Raw genomic sequence first — 23,899 nt, 5'->3', positions numbered from 1 at the left:
GTTTGCTAAAATTCAGCAGTGGCTGCTATCAGAAAGCAGTTTAACACACAGTCAAATGAGAGTAGGGATCTCGGTCTTTGGAGAACTGGCATCCATGTCAGAGAAAACCCAAATCCCACATCGACAGCTGTAGGAGAGAGAGGGCTGTAAGAGCACAGCAGTCAAACTGGAGGGAAAAAACACATTTACAACATTAATAAATCTCTATTTTATGGGACTGGGATTAATTTTCTCTGGCATACAAGTGGCAGTTTTGTTCTCCTTTCTATGCCAATAGAAGAATGTGAGCATTAATTAGATGTTTGCTACTTCCAAAAGTCACAAAGAGACAGGGCAAGCTTCAATTTTTATGACCAATAGATGCTGAAGGCTGCTGGGAATGTCTGCTAGGTTAGTAGAAACCATGTGTGCTGAGGCACAGCGTTTCACTGTCTCTCAGGGGAGGAGTTGCATTGGATGCCCCGTGTTTTGTGAACCTGTTCTCTGCACTGGAGCTCTCGTATGTGTTGCATATTCAGAACTGAGGAGTTCACAAACTACCTGTTGTGTATTTGGATATGAGTATGAGGAGAGAGAAAGGAAGTACAAAGCCACCTTACTTGTCTAGATTTCTGATCTGCCCATTAAACACTTTTCCTTTAGCAGTATGATACATTTTTATATTGATTAAAAGTTCAGTTGTGATACTGGGGAAAAAAAAGCTGAATTAATGATACAGTTGGAATTGGGAGACCTGGCTTGCATGGCGACAAGGACTGTCTCACATAGCCACAGAATCCAAGCTACATAAGCAGATGTCCAATGATATTTAAAATGCCCAGGATGGCTTCTGTATTACTTAGGAATTTCAGAGCTCCCACTTACATTTGCTGTAAGCCTTTCTCCATGAAAAATCTCTCATAGCAGCTCCTTGGCTCAAATGCCTGGAAAGTATACTATGTTGTGTCATTCATGCATCAGAGTTTGATCAGAAGATTTCATTTGAGAACAGTGTTCAATAATCCTACTCCTGTCTGCCACGAGTCACTACCAGTATTGCTGTCCAAACCTTGTCAGCACAAGCGCTGGAATCAGCAATCAAACATGGATCTCTGCTATGTGCTGCAACCAGTGGACCAGGCTTAATTAGATCATTTTTCATTTTTGTTTTGAAAAGGCCCAAAGGCAGTAGTGCACATTACCAGCTAATGATCTGCAAATTTGCTGTTTAAAAAAATGAAGGTGTTTTAGGTGTTTTCAGATTTTACCAATGTGAAATGTGTGCACTGTCAAATTATATGAATATCCTTTTTCTCCCAGTCTGATAGCATTCTGGTTTGTGTAACCCTTCCATGGGATTGCTTACCTGTTCAATAAACATTGAATTACTTGGGCAGGCACCAAGAATATGAGTGGCAAAAAGACCCTGCAGCCAGTGAGCATCTTTGAATTTTTATAGCAGTGGTAGATTTGCCTATTTGCTGACATTCAGGTAAGCAAGATCTAGCGTGGAAGCAAAATGTAAATCATTCAGCAGTTGAATAAGCAGCACCTTCCTCATGCGTGCACACAGTCTAGAGGAGAAGTTTGGCTTAAAAAGCAAAATATCTGGGTAATGCTAATATATTTCTACCAGTCTTAATTTTTGTAAAGCAATACTTTGACTTCATTTAATATGGCTACAGGAGGAAAAAAAAGAAGCTCTTTATGCACTCTTATTTCCTGTATGCTAAAATTCCTAGCATGACTTAATACAGCAACACCAGTTATTAATCAGACTACATACTCAGTGATCACAACTGGACTTCTAAGTAGTTATGCAGTATTAAATATCCATGAAGGATTGCTCACAAATGAATTCTTCTCATCCACCATTCTGTCAACCACACATTACTTAGAAAATCAGTCTGTCAATCTTAGATCCTTATTTAGTCCCCAGTGTTATCTGAGCATCTCAATTTTTAATGTATTCACTGTCACAACATTCTTCTGAGATAGAGGAATGCTATTATTCCATTTTTAGAAATGAGGAATACAGACATTGTGAAGAATGCAGATGCCATGTCCACAGCAAAGCAGGGAACTGTCAGTGCATGCCTCGAAGTGAAGGCTGCAGTGTAATTGCTAGATGCAGCTATTCTTCCCTTCTCCGTTCCAATCCCTCCTGTGAAATAGGAGACAGATTGGGAACAGATGTTGCTGTTTGTTCACAGGCTGTAACTGTGATCATTCTGATCATTTAGTGTGATGCTCTGCCTTACAGGGGCCATTGAACTTCATAGAATGAAGGAAGTTCTTGGTCCAGAGCATGTTTTAAATCAAAAACAAAATTCTCTCTTCAGTTTTAAATTGCTAATGATGCAAAATCCATCTGCAATTTCCTTCATATGCTTAACAGACTGTGGCTTCACTGGCACAGGAGAAGAAAGCATTTCAGAAATCAGGATCTTTTCCAGAAAATCCTATTGCTCTATTAGTATTAAAATAGACTAGGTTGCTAAGTTTAGCTTTTTGTCTGCTTTCAGCTGTCATGGTAAGAAATGGGGAGAGAAACAATCTTTCCTTCTGGCTCTAGTTGTACATTTTTGGACTTCAGAGATCAGTAAACAGCAGAACACATTCATTTACCTCACAAAGCAACCACAAGTTCCAACTATAATTATGGCCTCTAATGAGTTCCATCCAGGCAGGAGTAGCACAAATTCTGACTCCTATGTACAGATTCTCATGTTATTTGCCTATTAAATTTTGGCAATGTTATTTTCCATTTACACAGAGAAGCTCAATTCAGATGATGAATTCTAGTGATATTAACACTTGAAAAAAAGCATAGTAAAAATTTTGACAGACCTTTAGTTTAAGGACCTCTTTGGGCTCTGCTATATTTTTGTCAGTGTTGAGTATTGCTTGTACAGTGAAGAGTCTGAGCTTTTGCATTTCTAGCCATCCTTTAACAGCTTAAAATTGCTATTTAGCTGGCCATTGAGATCCCACTGTAATTTGAACATGCTCCACATGCATACCTGTAGCAGCCTTCAAAAATTCTGTCCCTTTTTTTTTACATTGCAAGAGAAATATGTTTTTCATAGACCTCCATCAGGAACTCAAATCCCTTTCTTTCAGGCAAGTGTAATTAGGCATTCCAGGGTACCCCCAATGTTCCTTTGGTTTCACAGATACAAAAATAAATGGAAGAAGAAGAGTTGTTAATATTTAGCTCAAACTTGAGGGGTAGAGGCAGTCTTTTTAACATATGAAATAGGGCTGAAACTTTCACTGCATTCCCACCAGAAGTTCAACAGATGTTTTAGAAGTCTCAGGCCACCTAGTTAATATCACAGGTTTAAAATATAACATTAATTGGATGTTTACATATTAATATTGATGAGGGCACTTGCTAATTTATAGCATGCATCTATGAGGCATTTGATGGATTTGAACTACAGGACTGCATACTTTCAGTAGGCTTTTAAACAATCAGAAGTATTGCACTGATTGGTACTATGCTCCATTAAATCTTATAGGAAGAAGGTTTGTGAAAGTGCACCACTTTTATCCAACTCTGATCTGTGTGAGGAATATGTAGGTTTTACAGTAACCTACTTAAAAGTCATCCACTGCTTTGGTGTTATTTCAGGTTCCAAAAGCCATGAAAAGGTTACTTGGAAGTCTGCATCACAATTTCACAATTTTTATTTAGAAATGAAATTTTTTTAGAAAATTCCAAGTCTTCATTTAGCAAATACTGCTCATGACATCTACAGTAAACTGCTTGTTGTTGTGAGCTGTATCCCAATGAGGTTTCTTCCTTTCCTGTTTTGGTTGTTTTCTGCAAATTATACTTAAGTCATGTGGCCAACTCACATGAGCTTCCAATGACTGCATGTGTAATTATGTTTTGTTATATATGACAGTCGTGGCCAATATTCACAGTCAGACCCAGTTCCCTGTTGTGTGATATAACAAACACAGAATAAAGAATAGCCCTGTTCCTAAATTGCCTGCAATGTAATTAAGAGCTGGCATAAAAAGCAGTTGCAACAAACATTAGAAAGGTACAGAGGAGAGATGATGGAAATCATAATAAGAAAGTTAATGTATACAGCATATAAATAAGATCATTCACAGCAATATCGTAAGACCTACTTGTATGTTTTATAAACTAGCACTTTAAAGCCAAACAAATCATTGCAATCAAAACTTATCTTCTGGTGAATAAAAACAGAAGAGTTGAATTTGAGAAGCGTCTTGGACAGTGCTACTACTGTGTGTCTCTAAATTACTTGTGTCTTGTTTAAAGCAGCACTTCATAAAATGTGCTGTCCACAACTAAATTAAATTGTATCTTAATCTACATTTCTTGGATGAAATAAAGGAAGGAAGAAGTATTTTAAAATTCCCACACTGTTTTCAGGAGATGGCATGCTCATAGCCTGTGCCTTTTTTTTTAATTATTGCTATTATAAAATATATATTTTTTATAATAATATAATTATTATATATATATAGGAAAATAATAATAAAATGCGCCCCAATTATTTAGGCCTATTGAGAGCAAGCTACTTCCATGAATAACTGCTCATCCAATTCCATGAGCATCTATTATTAATGTGTGTGAGAAAATAGAGCTGTAGTTAGCAGAGACTACTCCTGAACAACGTGAGCACAAAGAACTGCAGTGATCTCTTTGAGTTGAAAATGAGCCTTTCTTTATCTGCATGTAACGCTCACAAACATAGTAGTACTGGGATAACGAAAATATGGCGCAGGCGGAATTTACTCAGAGTAAATTTTGTCTGATTTTAGTCCTGACTGCATGCATTTCTCAGAAGAAAGGCACCCATTCTTTTTTAAATATCCCAGTATTATTTCGCAGATAAACAGACCAGTGCTACCCACATTTCATTACCGTTCACAGTTGGTGCTCTGTAATTCTATGTAATTTTAATTAAAGAAGAATTCTGAGACAGTCTCCCCCTGTGCTACCACCAAGCATACAATTAAGTGTGTACAGTTTCTGCTGGGAACAGTCAGACAATGATTTCAGATTAATAATTTATTATTGCTTCCATAGTTGTTCCAAATAATAGCAATAATAAAAAAAAGGCACAGGCTATGAGCATGCCATCTCCTGAAAACAGTGTGGGAATTTCAAAATACTTCTTCCTTGGTGTAGATTTTAAACATTGGGAGTTTACAATTCTGTCCTATGGATACTGAAGAGAAGTAACTCCGTAGCACTGCAGTCTGAAAATTGCTTGCTGGAGGGCCCTTACTGTGTGCTTGAGTCAGGAAAGCAACATGAGCAATTTCATGTACAGCCTTTCATCATCCTTTCGGTTTTGAATAAATGATTGTTGTAATACTTCTAATATCGAAGATCCGATTTCTGATCTTGACCGTTCTGGCATTTTCTTCCAATTACAATCAATATCAAAATAATGGTAGCACCTGGCTTTCTATGAACAGACACATCTGGGCTGATCTTTTCCAGCAAATTTTAAAAGCACGGCTTTTAGTTTAACTGCCCTTCCCTAGTTATCCTTACAGTGCTTCAGAACAATTCCTGTAAGTCTAAAGTGATCTTACCTAGTAGAATCTTAAATAAGATTCATCCAAATTGAAGGAATCAACAGTACATTTGAGATTTTTTCAGATGCTGAAGTGAGTAATCAGGGAATTCACTTGAATGCTCACATAATGACAGAAACATATTTGAACCAGAATATGCGCTGCAGTTCCTCATTGGGAAGTTTTCATGTGCTCTCTTGTTATTGCCTTTATTTTTAAGGACTGTTAGAATGGAATATTAGAGTTTATGTCAGATGGGAGAAAAGACTCAGCTAGTAAATTAGCTCAAACTACAATTTAATCCAGACAAATGAAAACTATAAGGTTGCATTTTGGTTTTTTTCTTTCCAATCAAAGAAAAATAAACCTTTAAAAGCAAATGTTATTCCACCAGTTCTCAGTTAACAGTTTCTTTAAGTTGGTACTTATCAGCAGTCCTGACAAGAAGCAGAGGTGATTCAAGTTTTCAGATATTCAAGACGTCCTGAGTGAATGCACCTATCTGAAAATCACACAATTTGAGGGGGAAATAATACCCAAATCAATGTCCTCATCAAAAGGAAACCTCAAAAGACGTGTCAATATCTAATTTTCTGAGAGAACAGTAGAGCTACTAAGATTTAAAATTGTTGCTTGAGTTCAGTGTCACAGTTAGGAAACTTGCTTTTTGTTTGAGTGCAGGGTCATCCCTTTCAAGTGTGGCATAAAGTCCGTGCCACAATTCAGCAAATTAAGAAGTACCCACTCTCCTTAACCATCAGCCTACTTAGGTTATATAACGTGTGTCTGATGTCTTAGTCTTAAACAGCTTCCAAGTAATTTCTAAAATTTTGGGCTTCAGAACTATCAAGACAGCTAACTTATATGTTTATAAAGAATTTGTAATTTATAAATTATTGATTTGTCACACTGGAAGTTGTAAGTATATGAGGAGAAAGCTTTTTTTATCTTAATATGATGGACTGCCTTCAGCTAAGTGAGCAGAAGGATGGGCTGAGATTTTCTGAAATGTTCAGACTATGCAGAAATGTGCTCATAGTGGCATTAATACACATTTTACATCCAGTTCTGCAGGAACACAATCAGAGCACAATCCCATTGCATCTGAGCAAGTGTTACCATTTTCAATCCCTTTCTGCTTTACTGATGCCAATGAGTGTTTCAAAAATATGAACTCTAGTTATGAGTTTGCAAGACACAAGGAAACACTTATGTCACCTGCCCATTTTCTTATGTCAAGATGTTGCTTGAGAAACACTTCAAGAAAAATAACCTCACTAAATAAGTAAATATTGCATGCATCTTTTTCTGATGCTTTCTTGAGATAAAATGTGTTTTAATATTTTTTCCAGACATTCGGGACAGTGGGGGACCTAAGCCTGTGATGGTGTATATACATGGAGGGTCCTACATGGAAGGCACTGGAAATTTGTATGATGGCAGTGTTCTAGCAAGTTATGGGAATGTGATAGTCATCACAGTCAACTACCGCCTTGGGGTACTTGGTAAGAAGCTTTCAGATTTCCATTAATCCCTCATATGTGTAATGTGATTCATGTTATATATGAGTGTATTCTTCAAAAAAAAAACCAAAATTATTGATACTGTTTCCTTTGGTTTACAAATTTGTCAAAGAGAAAAAAAAGAGGATGAGATAAATGGCATTGCAAGTATTATTTGTGTTGTTTGGTTTGCATTTAGTGATATCAAGCAGGTGTTTCCATTGCTGAGTTGTTCAGACCAGATCTTGTTTTCTGTGGATAGTGGCAATGCTTTACTTCATAGATAGGTGAATTAGTTATATATATAAATGTAAGTTAAGTCATAGACAATAATGTTTTCTGTTGGAAGTGATTAAGTTTTCATTAACAAATTTTTTTCATGCTTGAAAAAACTAAGAACTTTATCAAAATATTATTTAGTAAGAGTTACACTGTACGCCTATTTATTTTGAGTTCCGTTGTGGTTTTAAAATGAGTTGTGGTTAGAATTCAATTAACTCCAATACTTCTTTTCTAAACCAAATTGTAGAGTAATAGAGTTATTTCTGATTGTTTCAATTGTGGTGAATAGGATATGCTGATGCTGCTGGTAGACTTGACTGGTATGTCTCTGGTTGGTTGTATTTCTAAAAAATGTACTTTGTTATTTGTTCACCAAGGCCACAGATATGATAAAAGTCTGACAGGTCTTATGGCAGTGATGTGATTGTTTGTTTTGTTCTGTGTGTTCTACTGCAGTGTTACTTGCTAAGGCTCCTGCAGGTAGGGTTTCAATTCTCGGATATTTTGAAAGTCAGAAGAGTAATTTTGCAGTACTTGCATAGGTTCCCTGTAACATCTGAAGTAGGTTGATAAGCCGGGTGTCATTCAGAGCAGCAAGTTGGTTCTGAAGATCAGTGAACTCTCAGTTTGTGGGCAACAGCAAGGTCTGCTACTCTGTTGTTCTTTTGTATGGTCATTTTATTTCATCAGCACTTGGTTTATTTCTGTTTTGAAATCAATCAGCATAATGATTGATTTGTTTTTTTTTTCCTGCTTCATCATCTCTGCAATTAATCTCCGGTGGTGCCATGTGTATTAAAATTTGCTATCTGAAAACAGTTTATTTTTTACTGGGAATGGATTTTGACTTAGATCTTGAAGACCTAATCTATGGTAGTTGCCTTTTACAAGGATGCAATATATTCCAAAACAATCAGAAAAATGACTGTTGCTGGACTTATCTCCTTAGCATCTGGCTGGAGGTTTCATTTGTGATGTACTTCTTTAAGGAAGAAAATACTGATGTTTTTCATGTTTGTCTCCCAATTTACTTTGAGTCCTTGGGCATATATTAGTGCTGTGGTTATTAATCTGTGACTATACACAAACAAGTGTGCTTGTCCTTCATATTTCAAACATTCATGTGTATTTTATACCAGAAGGGTACTCTGTTCAGTAATATGGTCGCCGTCATCTGAAGGAATTGTTTGTTTTAATAAATTATGTGGTCTGGTTCCTAAATTTACTGGCAGTTGCAGTGTTAGAAAGTGCTCATTGCTTGAAAGATGAGAATTTCTTTCTAACAGTAATGGCTTTTCCTTTTGGAATTTTAAGACTGATCCCTGAGGTAACCCACTGCTAACGTCTTACTGAGCCTGGGAGGTTTCCATTTGTGTTTGTGCTTTTGGGCTTCTTTGAACTTTGTGCTCTTTACAGAGCTTTCAGGGAGCAGAATGTTACTTTTCCTTCAAGTGGGACCTATTGCAGTAAAACTTCTGAAACTCACAGCAGAATCTGGTGATTGGCATGTATACTTAAGACTACTTTCAAACCAACTAAAATAATCCTTTATCAAGTTTGTAGTGCTTTCTTAGTAAAATAAATGTATTTTTTAACTATATATAAAAGTCAGGTATTTTGTTTCTGGTACAGTGCCATCTGCCAGGTATACAATAAATAATGGTTACATATCTCTAGATGGGCAGCGTAGAAACATGCTGGCAATCAGAAAACAAAATTTGCACAGTTTGCATTTTTTTTTTTCCAGGTTTCTTTGTGTTTCCTAGTGTGTAGACAATTGTGTAAGATAACCTCAGAGTTGGACTCTTGTGTAATCATACAAGATATCAGCTTTTTTGTTTTCAAACTTGTACTCATCAGTGTACAGAAATGCTTGTCCATAATGGTACAGCAGAACATTACTCTTTTCAGTGGCATTAAAAAAGATACGTTTTTACAAATACGTAGCTGACAAATTCTCAGCTTCCCTTACCTGACTCACATCCCATAAGATTCAGCTTCTCTGTCCATGGCTTGTGGGAAGACTAGATGTCAATTCATTGCTGTGTAAAATGCTTGGCTGTATGGGGAAAATAATATAAGGATTCTTTCTTTGAAAGGTAATATAGGGATTCTTTCTCCACAGGAGAAGATTTAGGGCCTGTCTTCCCATTTCTCGTGGCTGTGTTTCTTGCATCGGTCTTTGTGGATGAATACCTTAATGTAGATGATCCATGTGAGTCTTAGGAATTCTGCCATTGGTTTAACCAGGACTCTCCCTGTGACATTTCTTAGCAAGAAATCCGATGAAGGAAATGTTTAGAGTTTTTGTCCAAACTGATAGTGATGGGAAGGGAGGATATGCTATTATATTGGATTCTTTTCATTATTGCTATTAAGTCCATAGCAGGCAGCTCTTGGTACAGTTCAGAGTATTTTCTTTTTATTCTGAGCTGAAACAATCTTTGTCCTGTAGATTAATCTGCTTGAGGCAGTACATTTTATAGAGATGCAAGATTTGCTTCTTTATAAAATTTTAGAATGCTTAGAAGTGGAATGTCTTTGGTAAAGATAATAATAAAAATTGAAGTGTGGAGCAAGTGCATTTATAAACCAAACAAAAACCCTGAGAGTTCTCTGACCCAATTTCGTCTTTGTCTGAAGCAAGTCTGAGAATGAAAGTCTGTTAGAATCTTTCCTTAGATATTGATGAGATGGAGTAGAGAATTGTTTGCCCTGGAAACTTGGGGACTACTGAATAAGAAACCATTGGAGACAGACTATTTATATCTTCTTTACAATCTTTTTAAATGCGAGTCTTGTGCAAGCAATCTTTTCTAGTGAGTAGTCTGATGTCCTTGAAGGACAGCACAGAAGTAAGTGCAGGCAAATTTTTTATAGTTTTATAGCTTATTTTTATGAAAAGACAGATCTGAAGATAAATTTGGGTTTTGAACTCAACTAAATTAAGTTTTCAAATGTTTATCTAAAATATCTCCAGCTGGTAAAAAGGCAGGAGCTTTTTATTTAAATTTCATAAAAGAAACGTAAAGGGATTATAAAAAGAGTTTATTTAACATCCAGGCAAAGATCATGATAGATGGATTTAATACCCCCAGTGCTGTTTCCTATGTTCTTTCTTTTGAAAAGGAGAAGCCAGCATTGGCTTCTTCCCCTTTAGCTTAAGTTTCCAAGAGGAAAGAGAAATTTGTAAACTGATTTATGCCAACTGAATACACATTTATTCATTTTATTAATTTCTATTTCTTGCTTTTGATTATCTTTTGGCCACTGGATTTTAATCGATCTGAAAGAAAAACATTTTTAATGCAGTTTATGATTAAACTGAATTGAGAGATGGAAGAATAATTCAGAGGAATCTCTAAGTAAACCACTGCTTTAAATTTCCCAATTTTTTCCTCTTCAAGGCAATGGTTTTTCCCACAGAAACAGTGAGCTGTCATTCCAAGTTTTTTTTTGGCCATTTGTTACTTTTAATGACAGTTGGTAATTATTCATGCTTTTACTGTAGCACTGTGTTTGAAAGGCCTGATATCCTCATAAATATTAATTCCTTATTTTGCCAATGAATGAACTTAAATCAATGAGACTCATAAGTACAGTGCTTCTCGATACATAAAAGCCTGGTTTGCCCACAATTTGAAGCAGCACAACAAGAAAATTGTTGCTTATGCACAGAGCTTTTGACAGGAGCTATTCTTAGAGTCCTATTGTGTTCTTCAGCCTAAACTTCAATTTTTCAATAGTTTGTTGTGTCAGATGGCTATGGTGGGCTGAAGCAGTTGTGTAAAATAAAATACTGAAGCAAAGGAAAGCAAAGCAAAAACACTGCAGCGAAAGTTGCTTCTTACTTTTGTCAGCAACTCTAAGAGCTTTGTGAACAATAAAGTGAACGGAGGATGAGTCTTATTATGCTTTTACATTATTTGTTGATCCATGTTAGAATACTTGCGTTTGGAAGATAGGCTTGAGAATATATTTTGCTCCTCACATAATAGAGTCAAGCAGCAGTGTGTTACAGGCAAAAGAGTGGCATGAAATATAGACTCAGCCCTGCAGTACATGTTGGGCAATTTGTCCCAGGCCCTGCATTTCTGCCATTACCCATGGGTTGAAGAACTACTTATTTGACCATTTGCAGGATCAAACGTAGGGATGAGCACACACAGCAAAATAAAATCAGAGCAATTTTGAAGTACCTGGCCATTCATCAGGGAAGTTGGTCTAGCTGACCTTTGCAGGTCCCTTCCAACTCAAATGATTCCATGATTTCAGGAGTCTAGTTCCACTGTGATTGACGGGAGGACATTGTCTTCTTTTCTTTTCATTTTCTTTCCTAAGCAGAATAGAAAACTAAATTATTTCAGTGCTTTCAAATTAGATCTGATTTATTCTATGTTAATATAATTTGTTAAACTGTTTGATTCTTTTTTTGGGGGGGTAATCATTTACTGTGTACTTTTTCCATCACAAAATGTTTTGCTTTTGTTGTTTTCTTGCCTTGCCTTTCTATCATGGTAATAGTACTGAAATTATTAAATAGAAGATATCTTTCAAATATGTTTTCAGTACCACTCAATTGATGCTTTCAAAAATATCTATTAACTTTAGACATAACCCTTTCAAAAATTGCCTCATTGACATTTAGGCATTTTTGCCTGTATAATCTGTGGCCTGTTCTGCAGTCTGCTGAACTGTCTTGCCCCTCAGAAATAAGCCTCTTCACCTCTCCACGTCACAGTAACTATTCAGTTTATGTAACAGTGGAATAAGAAGGTTTGTGGTTAGTTAGACATGAGGGGGAAAAAAAAAAAGAAAAAAAGAAAAGCTGAGATTATTTGGCTGTGTGGCTTAGACTATGAAGTTTTCCTTTACAGTTCACAATTTAATATCCAGTAAAATGGGAAAATGTTTGATCATTAGTGACTGTGACAAGCACATCCATTACCTTTTTATGAAACCTTAAAGATACTATCAGGAGATGGCATTTCCTTCCAGCTTTGCTTTACCACGAAGAGGTCTCTGATGAGCCTTTTTCTACTCTCTCGTTACTAATATATTTGAGTAGAAATGATAGATGGATTGAAAATTATATATTATTGCCTAATTAAAAGTACATTACACTGAAAGTAAAGATGGAAAATTAATAGCAAAGCACATGAAAATGTGCAGTTGAAAATCATTCATTTAAGTTTTCTGAATTGGATGAACATACAGAGAATGTGATTCATAAATACTTTTGGGGACCCTTGACAGCTTCGTAACAAGTTTCTATTAGATATAAAAATACTAACTTGTTTGTAGATGAAATTTTATCATTTTGAGGTGACACAGAAGGGAACTTGTCCTGAAGGTTTTATCTGACCCCAACTTATCCTTGAGCATCGCTGTTTCTTCATATGAAGCACTCCAGATAAATTTAATACTGGATAAATAGAACAGGCTAAGATAAAAAGCGTGCTGCAGCTTTCTATTCCCTCTGGTGACATACTTCACACGGTCTGATTTACACATAGCATTCTAAAAATGTATTAGACAATTCTTATTTAATATAGTAGGTAACCTCAGGTCAACACAGATTGCAGGAGGCCCAAGCACAACTCATCTAGATTTACAGTGTCCTAATTTCATAGATCTGCTAATAGAATTAGCATTTGGATCTCAAACCAGCTCTAATTAATGACATTTTAGTGGCTTTTTTGTGAGCTAGTATCAGCCAAAGGGAGTCATGTATGCAGTGAAGCAGAGAAAGGAAGATTGCCACACTTGAATCTGTACCATCAAAATGACAAAATGAACTTGAAGTAAACAATAGGTTATTGACTAGATACATTTAAAGGGTCAACTGCAGTGCACAGCATGCAAGATATTTATGAAATGGGAACCCTGAATATATAGTGCACTTTTAAAATAAGCCATTTCTTTTCTATTTGTGCTTTTTCTAGCACAACAAATTGACATTATCCATCTGCTTAGATAGATGAATATATACTCGCTTCTTTATTTTTCAGGGCACAAAGACATTATTTTGCCATTGAAAAGGTTTCTGTCTTGGTACAGGTACCCTTTAACTAACAGGTTTGTTCTAATGTTTGTCATTAGGCTTCTTTTTTGGTAAACAAAAAATAACAAATAACAAACTTTAAAACTATTTGTTTTGGTATAAGAACAGTTTGTGTCATTGCTCTAAAGAGAAATTGCTTTTTGGTAATGTAAGTTCCCTTGATCGCTATTAATTCATATCATAAAGATATTTCATTTTTGCCAGATTAATCTTTGAACTCATAATAAACTTCAACTTGATAATATTTGTGAAATAGGAAAGTGTTCATTGAAGACAAGTTATGGAAATCTTACTGCCTCAGGAAAAAAAAAATATTAAAATCTTTGACCCTATTATCCTACATGAAGTCTGTGATTCTTACCATCTAGTTATGTGTAGCACCTGCACTTTCCTCTAAGTAATATTTGTCCAAATTACTTTTACACTGTCGTTGATCCCTGCACATGGCTTCTCATCTACAATATTACAAATGTTTCGTGTGTTCAAAATGTGTTATTTTCTACACAGCACTCTAAGCCTTTGGCTTCTTGAGATCTGTTGGGGCACCAAAGTTGGCCCTGTCCCCACAAGCAAACGGAATTTTCCAGTATGCCACACTTCCCAGGAAAGGTTCTGTAAGCCAAGAAGTGGGAATAAATTAGGACTTCTATGCAATCTGATCTCACTGCAGAGCATTCCAACACTGAAATAATCTTCTGATTTTCAACCAAGGCAGAAAGATTAAGCAGTTATTAAGATCATAATAATGTAACGTTAAGAAATATGCTGTAGCTCAGCATCTACATTATATCTCTTCCCGGATACAGCACAGTTAGTGCAGGAAGCATAGTTTTGAATCCCCATTTCACTGTATTTTGTTACGTATGTTGAAATAGTCACGACTTTTCTGATGTTTAAATGAAGCAGTTTTGTATACTTCTGATCCTTGGAAGCAATGGATAACGTAACAAGGAAACAAGGATCCTGATTGAAATGTTCACATCTTTCAACCTATTGAAATGCATAATGCTGCTCCAATTTTATGTTTTCTGCATGTGTGATGTAGTTTACAATTGGAGGTGCTAGCTCAGATATTGATTTGATGCTTCTTTGCTGTAATACCTCGTGATAATTTTTGAATCAATTGAGCAAGCTCTGTATTTTGAAGTTGTCACAGAGCAATAGATTTAGAAGGTCCAAAACTCTTGGCAGCAGTACAGGTCATAGATTTGTTCTTCAATCCAGTGGGATCCGTGTGCAGATAACTACCTCTGCTAACACAGAAAAATGTACATTAAAATACAGCAACCTTCATTACTTTCCAAATTGAACATATAGAAGAGTGCATTGTTTGGTGTGCTGTTTTCTTACACTTCCTGATATATTGAAAAATACTTATTATTTTGTGTTTGAGTTTGAATATGCGTGTTTCATGGCAAACTGCTAGATGAAGTCCTACAGAAGACTGGGTAAATGATGAATATCGATAAATATCCCTTTTTATGTGAAGTACAATAATTACCTTCAACCAAATATAAGCAGTAGATATTGATGTCTGTGTAGAAGTATTTTCAGTATCTCTTGTTTTCTACATTTTGCAAACTAAATAGTTTGGAAAAGAAGTAAAATGATGTATCTTTTCTAAGTGTTTGAAATATCTGCTGCATGTTTCAGGGAGTCTATCATTGCTCAAAAATGAGAAGACAGAAGTTATACTTGGGCTTTTTCATTACTCTGCAGTAATATTTCACGTTTTATGTGCCAAGATTCTAATGTAATAAAATAAAAATGGTGAGCAGTCTTTTTCTGAGATATTCACTATGTGTTCAGGAATTCCACTGATTTTGAAAACAATTCCTTACTGTACATTTCTGTTAGCTGTTGAATGTTTGATTTCATGAAATCTGCCACATTCATCATGATCTGTTCACCTTCTCAGCACTTTTCATCAGGATTCTGGTTGAGTGATTTTACGTTGCCGCAGGTATGCTGTAAACATTTTTGAGGTTGTTTTGATTCTCATTAAGTGATAATGAAGTATTCAGTATGAAATAGAAATAGAGGAGGCACAGTGCCATTTAGATCCAAAGAAAGGGTGGTCAGGCACTGGAACGGACTGCCCAGGGAGGTGGTGGAATCACCGACCCTGGGGGTGTTCAAGGAAAGGCTGGATGTTGTGGTGAGGGACCTGGTTTAGTGGGAGCTATTGGGAATAGGTGAACGGTTGGACTGGGTGATCTTTTAGGTCTTTTCCAACCTTAGTGATTCTATGATTCTATGATTGTAAAGTTTAGAAAAGAAAAGGCAAGCATCTCCCTAGCTTGTTTTTGTTACTTAGGTTCTAATGTTCCGTGGAGTTGGCGAACATTAATTGGTATCTTCTCACTGATTTCAACAAGAAACATATGGGTAAATTAAATTCTTTCCCCAAAAGTTTGTTTCCATCTCTACTTGCTGGTATAATGTATTGCACAGGAGTTGATTTGCTTCTGCGGCTGTAATTTCCCTTCCAACGTCAGGAAAGTACTCTGACTCAACTGAAAGTGGTTTTGCATTTCATCTGCAAGGCTTTATTAAAGCACTGAGACACAATAGGGTGTGCTTTACAGAGCCATTAATGTGTGCCCCATGTGTGTTGTGAGGCGTGAGGCCAAAGGCCATGTGCTTTCAGCTACCCATGAACCATATTAATGACCCTGTAAAATACACTCTTGAGTGTCCTAATGCTATTATAATTACTCACTTTATTATTACATGCCTCTTCAAAAAAATTCTCTAAATATTTTCCTTTCCCTTTTATACAGCCCTTAAATAGGAAGGCTAATTCATGGGAGACTGAAAGGGAAAAGTTCACAATAAAAAGAATATTAACATTCTTTTCACCATTTCTTTCTGGTAATTTAAAATTTTGTCCTTTAACACTTCATAGACCTGTACATCCGGAGTGTTCCAAGCTTACAAACAATTTAATCTCTGAGTTTTTCCTGTTGTCATAATGAATAGCTGTTTGGATGCACACTGCCAGATCTTGTTTTTCATTAACTTCTTAAATTTATATTTAAAAGAGAACTGAAAATGGAAAAGTGCTCACTATTTCCTGTTTTTTCTTCTTGATAGAAAAGAAAAAGAATTTACTTGCTTTCACGTTGCTAATATAGTTATTTTCTGATGTGAGTTTTCTCCAGCTGAAAATGTTTTATGTGTTACGATAGACAGCAAGGTTCTATCTGCATTGTCCAGCAATTGCAAAATTCAGCATCTGCTTTAATGATTTCTGTCTGCAGTTGTCTCTAAGCTGAATGCTATGGAAGTAACAATCAGAACGTGATATTCAAGACTGCATTTTTAAAGACCTTTAAAATAATGCATTTTTTTTTTTTTTTCTTTTTTTTCTTTCCCTCAGTATGGGCATGTAATATTTCTTCATCCTCTGAAAGTTCCATGTAGATTTTGGATGGTTTCCTTGTAAAGATGGATCATAGGGAGTGTTTTGATCTCAGGTTCAAATTGAGTCATGGCAGCAGATGTTTTTGTTGATAAGCTTCTTTTGAGAGTACTGTGGGCAAATTTACAAACAGGAAGATACTTAGTGTAGTGGAACTGGCAGTTTTGAAGAAGTAGTAATCACAATAAATGCTCAATTTAAATTTACTTTTTTCTCTTCAGATATACAGAATTGAAAAAATAGCATTAAATGGCTATGGTTTATCAAAGATGCAGCCAACAGTTAGAAATAATCTGGATAATCTTAAGGACACATTTTTTTCAGATAGAGTTGTCGTGTGACCACTCCAAATTCCAGGTTACCACAGAAACAAGACCTCTTGCAAGGCACTTGCAAGCAGCTGTCATTAGATGATCCTCAGCTTTGGTAGAATCTTGTCCATTCTTCTTAGGATCAGCCACAATTAGAAAATACCATGTGTTGTACCAAAGAGGCAGTGCAGTGTGCAGTGTCCACAGGAGCAGTTGCTGTTGATGCCTCTGATGGAGGTTCTTGTTCTGCTGCCCAGAGCTCCAAGGAAAGGTTGGGTCATGTACTTAGTTTTCTTTTTATTCCTGTTGTTACCATCACCTTTGTAGCCTACTGCCATTACACTAGCAGTGTGTGAGTCTTCCTCTGCTCTTGTGTGGTTCTCTTCTAACATTCAAAAGAAAAAACAAAAAGGAAGGATGGGACCAAGTAGGTTTATTTCCCATTAATGATTGAAAACTGGCATTTGGATGATTGAAATAGATGAATGAAGTTCCTTTCCCTGGCTGCACAGAGGAGAGCTTTTGTCATGGGATGTGCACTTTTCATTTACACAAGTGCTTAGTTAGTCTTTTGCTGCTAAAACTTTTGAGTCCTTTAAAAGGTTTTCCATCACATTCTGTGTGGTTCTTCAGCATATCCTCCCTGGAGATCTGCACGAGTTAGGTAAAGATAATCAATCTCACTCTGCAAGAAACAAAATTACTTGTGACGATCAATGTCCACTAATAGTTAGTTGTTGTTAAAGTCATCCTGCAAAGTTGCAGAACCCAGCAAAAATTCATCCAGAATTTGGTTCTGAACTTTCCATTGCCAAGTGAGCGATATGCAGGGCACCAGAAGCATATTGAAAGGCTTTGGTTTTTGCTAGCTTCAATCTGAGTTTGTATACGATGAGGAAGATTTTTTGAAAAACAGGCATCTTTGCAGGGAGTTAAAATGGTTGGCCCTGCTGATCACTGTCTCTGGGAGAAAATCTCTTGAACAAGTTATTTTCCTGAGCTGAGCTTGCTAGGAGTATTTACAAAAGGCACCTGCGTATGCAGAGACATCTGTTTACGTATGAACCAGCCCTAGCAGTTAGAAGTTGAACTCAAAGTAAAATCTGTAAACATTAAACCCCTACCCTTGCCTGGGTGCTGTGTTGGGTGGGATGATTGTGTTGCTCACACAGGTGTCTTATAGCATGGGAGATGCCCTAAGGTATCACATCTGGCATCCAGCTGTTGCTGGAAGGGCATGGATCTTTATTTGTGAAACAGTAAGCCCTCTGAGGCTGCCTTGCAATCATCTCTCTACCAATCTGTATAAATGGCTGTCAGGAGGCCGTAAAGAAGATGGAGATAGATTCATCTCAGTGGTATCTAGCACAAGGACAAGCAGCACACAGGAAATGACAGGAAATCCTAATAAGGAAAACCTTTTTCACTGTAGAGGTGATCAAACACGGGAGCAGGTTTCTCAGACAGGTTGTGAAGTCTCCATTCCAAAGAGATGCTGAAACCCCACCTGGATATGGTCCTGTGTAACCTGCTGTAGCTGACCATGCTTCAGTAGAAGATACGATAGACCAAACGTGCAGAGGTTCTTGCTACCCTGGGGTTGTGATTCTGTAATCTTAAAAGCTGAGAAAAGGATGACCAGGGGCAAATGAATTGTTCTCTGGTTGTCTGTCTGATCTTTGTACTCCTGACAATCTTTGTAAGCCTTTCTAAGCTATAGATTGAACTCATGTGAAAATTAATAACCCATTATAAGGAATCTTAGACACACACACACATTAAAAAAAAAAAAAAAAAAAACCTAACAGAAAAACCTCCAAACTACGCTCTTCTGTCAAGCAGTAACCACTCTACTTCAATCTGCCTATTATCTATGTCTACTTATTAGGGCTTTTTCAATTGGAATTTGAGTTTTCTGGAAGGGAGCTCTTGATTTTGAGTCGTAAAGACTGCCTGAAAGTTATCAGTGAGTGGAATGCTATTTTTTCTCTCCATTTTACCTCTGCTTTTTCTCTTAGGAAGGATTCCTGCATAAAGTGTACCTGCGCTCATAAATGTGGGCTCATTGTGGTTTGGTACCAATTACTTAGGTTCAGCCTTCCCATCACTGACCTATGTGGTGTTCTGTTTTTTTCCTTTGTTTTAGTCATGCCAGGAGGTGTCTTCTCTGCTCTCACTCAAGTCTCTGTTCCTCTTCCACAGAATTTCACAATTCCTGACCACCTATTTTTTTTACATCTCTTGATACACATTGTAAAAGCATATGTTGATGAAGACCAGTTTCTTCACTGAAAACTGCCTACACTACTGGTGAACGCATCACTTAGGGTACATTAGCAAAATTCTAAAACCTTACTTTTTGGAACCTGATCATACTTTAAAAGCAGTAAAAGGAAAAAAAAATAAATTGCCAATTACAGCTAATAGCTTTCTGCAGTTGACATGTATAAAGCAGATTGAAGGTGCTTTTAATAGCAGCTTCTCAGTAAATGCAAGTACTGAAATGCTTTGGAATGAAGCAGTGGCAAAAAGCAGGTTTGATGTCCTGTGCTTAACAACTTGCAGAATGCAGTATGCTGTTTTAAAGACATCTTTGGGAATTTCTCTATAAGAGTACAACTGATTAATAGTTTTGTTTTCCTTTCCCTTGAGAGTTTTTACATATAACTGATACTTTTGGTGTCATTTGCTTTAAGAATCCCTAAAATAATGTTGGTTTTAAAAGAATGCACAAATAAGAAGGCAAGGCTAGAGATAAACCTCGTTACTTCATCAAATTTATCATTAAGATTGAGTTCTTAACATAAACATCACACAGGCAAATCAAGTTCTTTTTTTCTCTTGAAAACAAAAAGAAATATTGTACATATTAAATCACCTTTCAGAAGGAATATAACTGTAATCATAGTGATTGAAGAATTTCAAGAACTTGTTAATAGTAAGATAGGTCAAGAAATAAAGATCACTCACTGAAACAAGGTTTCTGAACATTGTTTTGGTTTTGTGTTTTTCAGTGCTGTGTGAAGCAGATGAAGTGCAGATGAAAGGTTAAGAGAGTAATAAACAAAAGCTTGAATTTGATTTTGATGTGCAAACTGCACTTTGATCTTCAGACTGTAAAACACTGCTACTGGGTCAGCACTAACGCTCAGCACAACAAACAATCAGTTGTTCAGTGCAGTATAAAATTCACAACTCTTTTTTTGTACTCCATGAAAAGAAACGTAGCTGTGGCAAAGATACCTGTACCCAAGGAAGGAAGAGAGAATGGAGGTGTTTTATCATTTAGTGTAACTTAAAACAACTTTAAACATGCATTTATTAAATATTTTCATCAAAGTGCTGTGGTCATTAACACGTAACACTATAGAAGGGGATTTGCATAAAGTACTCAGTAATGATGATCTTGAAAACACCATATTACTTAAAACCTGGAAATAAATTGTAGGTTATGGGGATAGACCAATTCTTATATTTCCATCAGATGAAATTGTGATGTAATGTAATGACTGCATTTGTGATATCTGACAGTATAATTCTTAGAAAATACTGTGTTGTTGGTAAGGAACAAACTAGATTGTAATTACTGGTGTAATGTAAGCATGAGATGGTATTCGACCAAGAGAAAAAAAAAAAAAATCCCCAAATCCTATTCAGAGATTCCTTAGGCAAAAAATTAGGAAATTAAGTCAAATAAAATAAATAAATAAATAAATAAATATAAATAAAGAAAGAAAGAAAAATTTATTTACTTATATTAATTTAATGTTGCTTTGCTCCTGTCGTGGGGCGACCCACCTGATGTTGATTTCATTTCAGTCTATTACCATCTTTATTCTATGGGTTTTCTCTCATGTTTGCCGCTGTTGAAAATTTGGCTCGCAGGAGAGAAGCTGCACATTGTAACTGCGCAGTATCACAGCATTGGTGCAAGCCAGTTTGGCCTCACGTGTGAGAAAACCCTTTTTTTTGGTGTCCTTTACAATTGTTTCTCAGCAGAAGAGACAATTCTGGAAATACCCAGACTGTTAAAACTATCTGTAAGTTACACTAATGCTCCCGTGTGTTGTGTTAATTATACCTGTTAATTATACCTGACCGATTCATTAATGAATTTCTCATTTGGTTTATTAGAGAGAGAGAGATGGCGCCTTTGATTCTGAGATTTCCCATACTATAGCTGTGTACTGGAGAAATATTTGGCTTCTGGGGTGCAACAAGCAGATTAATATAATGTATCTCCTTCCATGTTTTGCTTTTGTTTTGTTTCTCAGCCAGTGAACATTGGCTTTGCTGCCTGCCTGTGCACAGCTGAGTGCAAACCATGAGGGGAAAGATTACTGCTTGCTTCTTTCTTGTTCTACACCAAATAGCAGGTAGCAATGGCATTTCCTTTCCCTTGATCCTCCAGCTTATACCAGGCACTTTACACTAGTGAGTGCATAATACTTAAAGCTATTGCAGCACGGTGCACCTTAGAGATTCTATTCCAGGATTTCACGTCAAGGAGCTTGAGTGCTGTGTTGAATTGTGTGACACATAGGGAAGTTAATAAAGCACCTGTGTAGATCTAAAAGCCAGAGCATGCAGTGTCCTTACATTTGGAGTAGTAATACAAGAGAAACCAGAATTTTGGCATTAGAAACCATTTATTGTTCAGAAAGTTGTGTTTAATCTCTTGTCCTTCACATAAAAAGCTGAATTCCGAGTGAAACAAAATGAAATATCATTGCTAGTCTTATATTTTTCTGCCAGAATAACACATAAGAAGCAAATAATAATGAAATAATAAAAAAAAAAGAACTGCAGTGATACCTGTTATTTATGCTGCTTATTCGGTCAGGCACCGTGCCGTGTGTTTTTATGGGACAAACATTCTTTGTTACTTCCTTGAGGTAAATGTTTTCAGACTAAAAATTTATATATGGTTTGTATTAGTAGAAAATCACGAATAAGTAATTGAAATATTTTTTTTCCAGACAGGCCTTTTGCTGCATAGTGCTCCATATTATTTTCTGAAACTGCCTATACCAATATTTCTATTTTTGTTTTAGAGAATAATTAAATTGTAAGGCCTAAGGCTATCTGAAATTGTATCAGTAAAAAAAGTTACCAAAGCAAAATGTGTCATTGCATGAGGGATGGCACAGAGGAAATAGAACAGCAATATCAGAATGATTCTTCTAATTAGCTTAGGTTCATTGTTGTTTTCAGTAGTTGAGTTATAAAGCTTCTAGAGCTTAGCAGGGAGAAAAACAGAGGGAGATGCATGTAACTGGCACAGGTACAGATAATGCCAACTGGCAAACATGATTTGGTATCTCTGCTCAGAGTTTAAAAGTACAGTGTTTCTTTCAGTAGCTCTTTTTCTTCCTCTAATCTCATGGATTTTTTAGCTCTCTTTTTTTGATTACTCATATGTCTAAAAAGAAAGATTCTCCCACACCCATCACCATTAACTCAGTAAATCTAGGTGTCATCTGCCTAACAGTATAATGAGCAGTAATAGCTCATAATGACCATAATGAGCACTAACAGCTGAACATGTCAAATATACTGGAAAAAAAGAATAGTTCCCTGTGGGACTCCAGCCTCCTCAAAGTAGAGTTACTAAGTGCTACTGTAGATCAGTGAACTACTGAACTGCAGTGTAACCACAGCTTGTTCAGAAAAAATTTTCATGGAGAAAGCCAACTTATAAGTGACATTTTTTTGACATTATATTCATTATAATATAAAGTGAGATTTCTCAGCAGATTTTGAAACGAACCAGATATTTGAGTTTTCAATCAAACAAGAAGGTCAAGTTCTTCTTATTAGGGCAAAAGCATAATACAGATGTAACCTTGGCCACAGGACTGGTACGATTTATTGTCTGATAAACTTTGAACAGTTATTTTTGAGCACATTTAAGGAAGCAACCTTAATATTCCTGTTTTACCCTATCTCTACATGCAGAAGCATGTCTTGGGAACAGCATTAGTGGGATAGGCTGTGTGCCATTCCTATTGCAGCACATGTGGCCACATATGTCCTAGGTTAATTTCTCTGATTCATCTGACACAGAAATCTGTTATTTTGCAGTTCTTGCATTTCAGGTCTTTGTAAATATTCAGACATTTTGTAATAGTTTTAGCTCTGTTTTACTCATCCATCACAGTGAAAATTTTTCTTGCTGGAAATTTACATTTACAGATATCACGTGTCCCTCGATAGTGGATGATACTCCATGCAAGAAATAATACTATTTAGTAATAAAGTGGTCTTTTACACTTCTATAAAAATTCAACTACTTTTTTTATCCATTTCATTCTAACTTTTCTTCAGGTTTTACTCCTTGAAGTAGTTTCTGGCTTACATGCCATCAGTTGTATTCTGACTGAAGTGTTTTAGCTTCACTAGTCTTGCAGCAGAATTCAAAACAAATTTGTATCTAGTTTGCACATCGCTGGCTGAGGTAGTATTTTGCAAAAATAAAGTCAGCTGCTTGTTTAGTATTTCAGAGAGGCTGTGCTTTCTCTCAGGTCACATGGGAAAGTTTTGCAAGCTGTGGCTTCAAAAGAGGACAACGTAATTGCCCATATCTCTTTACAAACTATTTATTTTGCCTGTATAGACAAAACTTTAAAATTACAATGCAGTGTTTTGTTTTCAATCCTACAATGAACAGTCATCAAAATTGTAGGAAGAAATGAAACACATTATCGAGTATTTCCTCAAGTAGATTTTGGGCTTTGGAGATGTTACAGAAGTAATATATTTGACT

At 36.2% G+C, this 23,899-nt stretch overlaps 1 protein-coding gene across 7 annotated transcripts in view; it reads left to right on the top strand.

Annotated features, from left to right (window-relative positions):
- The window catches only part of NLGN1 (neuroligin 1), a 394,877-nt gene that overhangs the window by 210,245 nt on the left and 160,733 nt on the right, over positions 1-23,899 (top strand). For all 7 annotated transcript variants that reach the window (XM_052685910.1, XM_052685911.1, XM_052685909.1 and 4 more), the window contains one exon: positions 6,903-7,055. In XM_052685910.1, the coding sequence (XP_052541870.1) occupies positions 6,903-7,055 (153 nt within the window). The remainder of the gene's footprint in view (positions 1-6,902; positions 7,056-23,899) is intronic.

The sequence above is a fragment of the Tympanuchus pallidicinctus genome, unplaced genomic scaffold (genome assembly GCF_026119805.1).
Source record: "Tympanuchus pallidicinctus isolate F22 unplaced genomic scaffold, pur_lepc_1.0 scaffold22, whole genome shotgun sequence".
Taxonomy (NCBI): Eukaryota; Metazoa; Chordata; class Aves; order Galliformes; family Phasianidae; genus Tympanuchus; species Tympanuchus pallidicinctus.
Note: the sequence above shows the minus strand (reverse complement) of the source record. Positions and strands in the feature narration are given on the sequence as shown.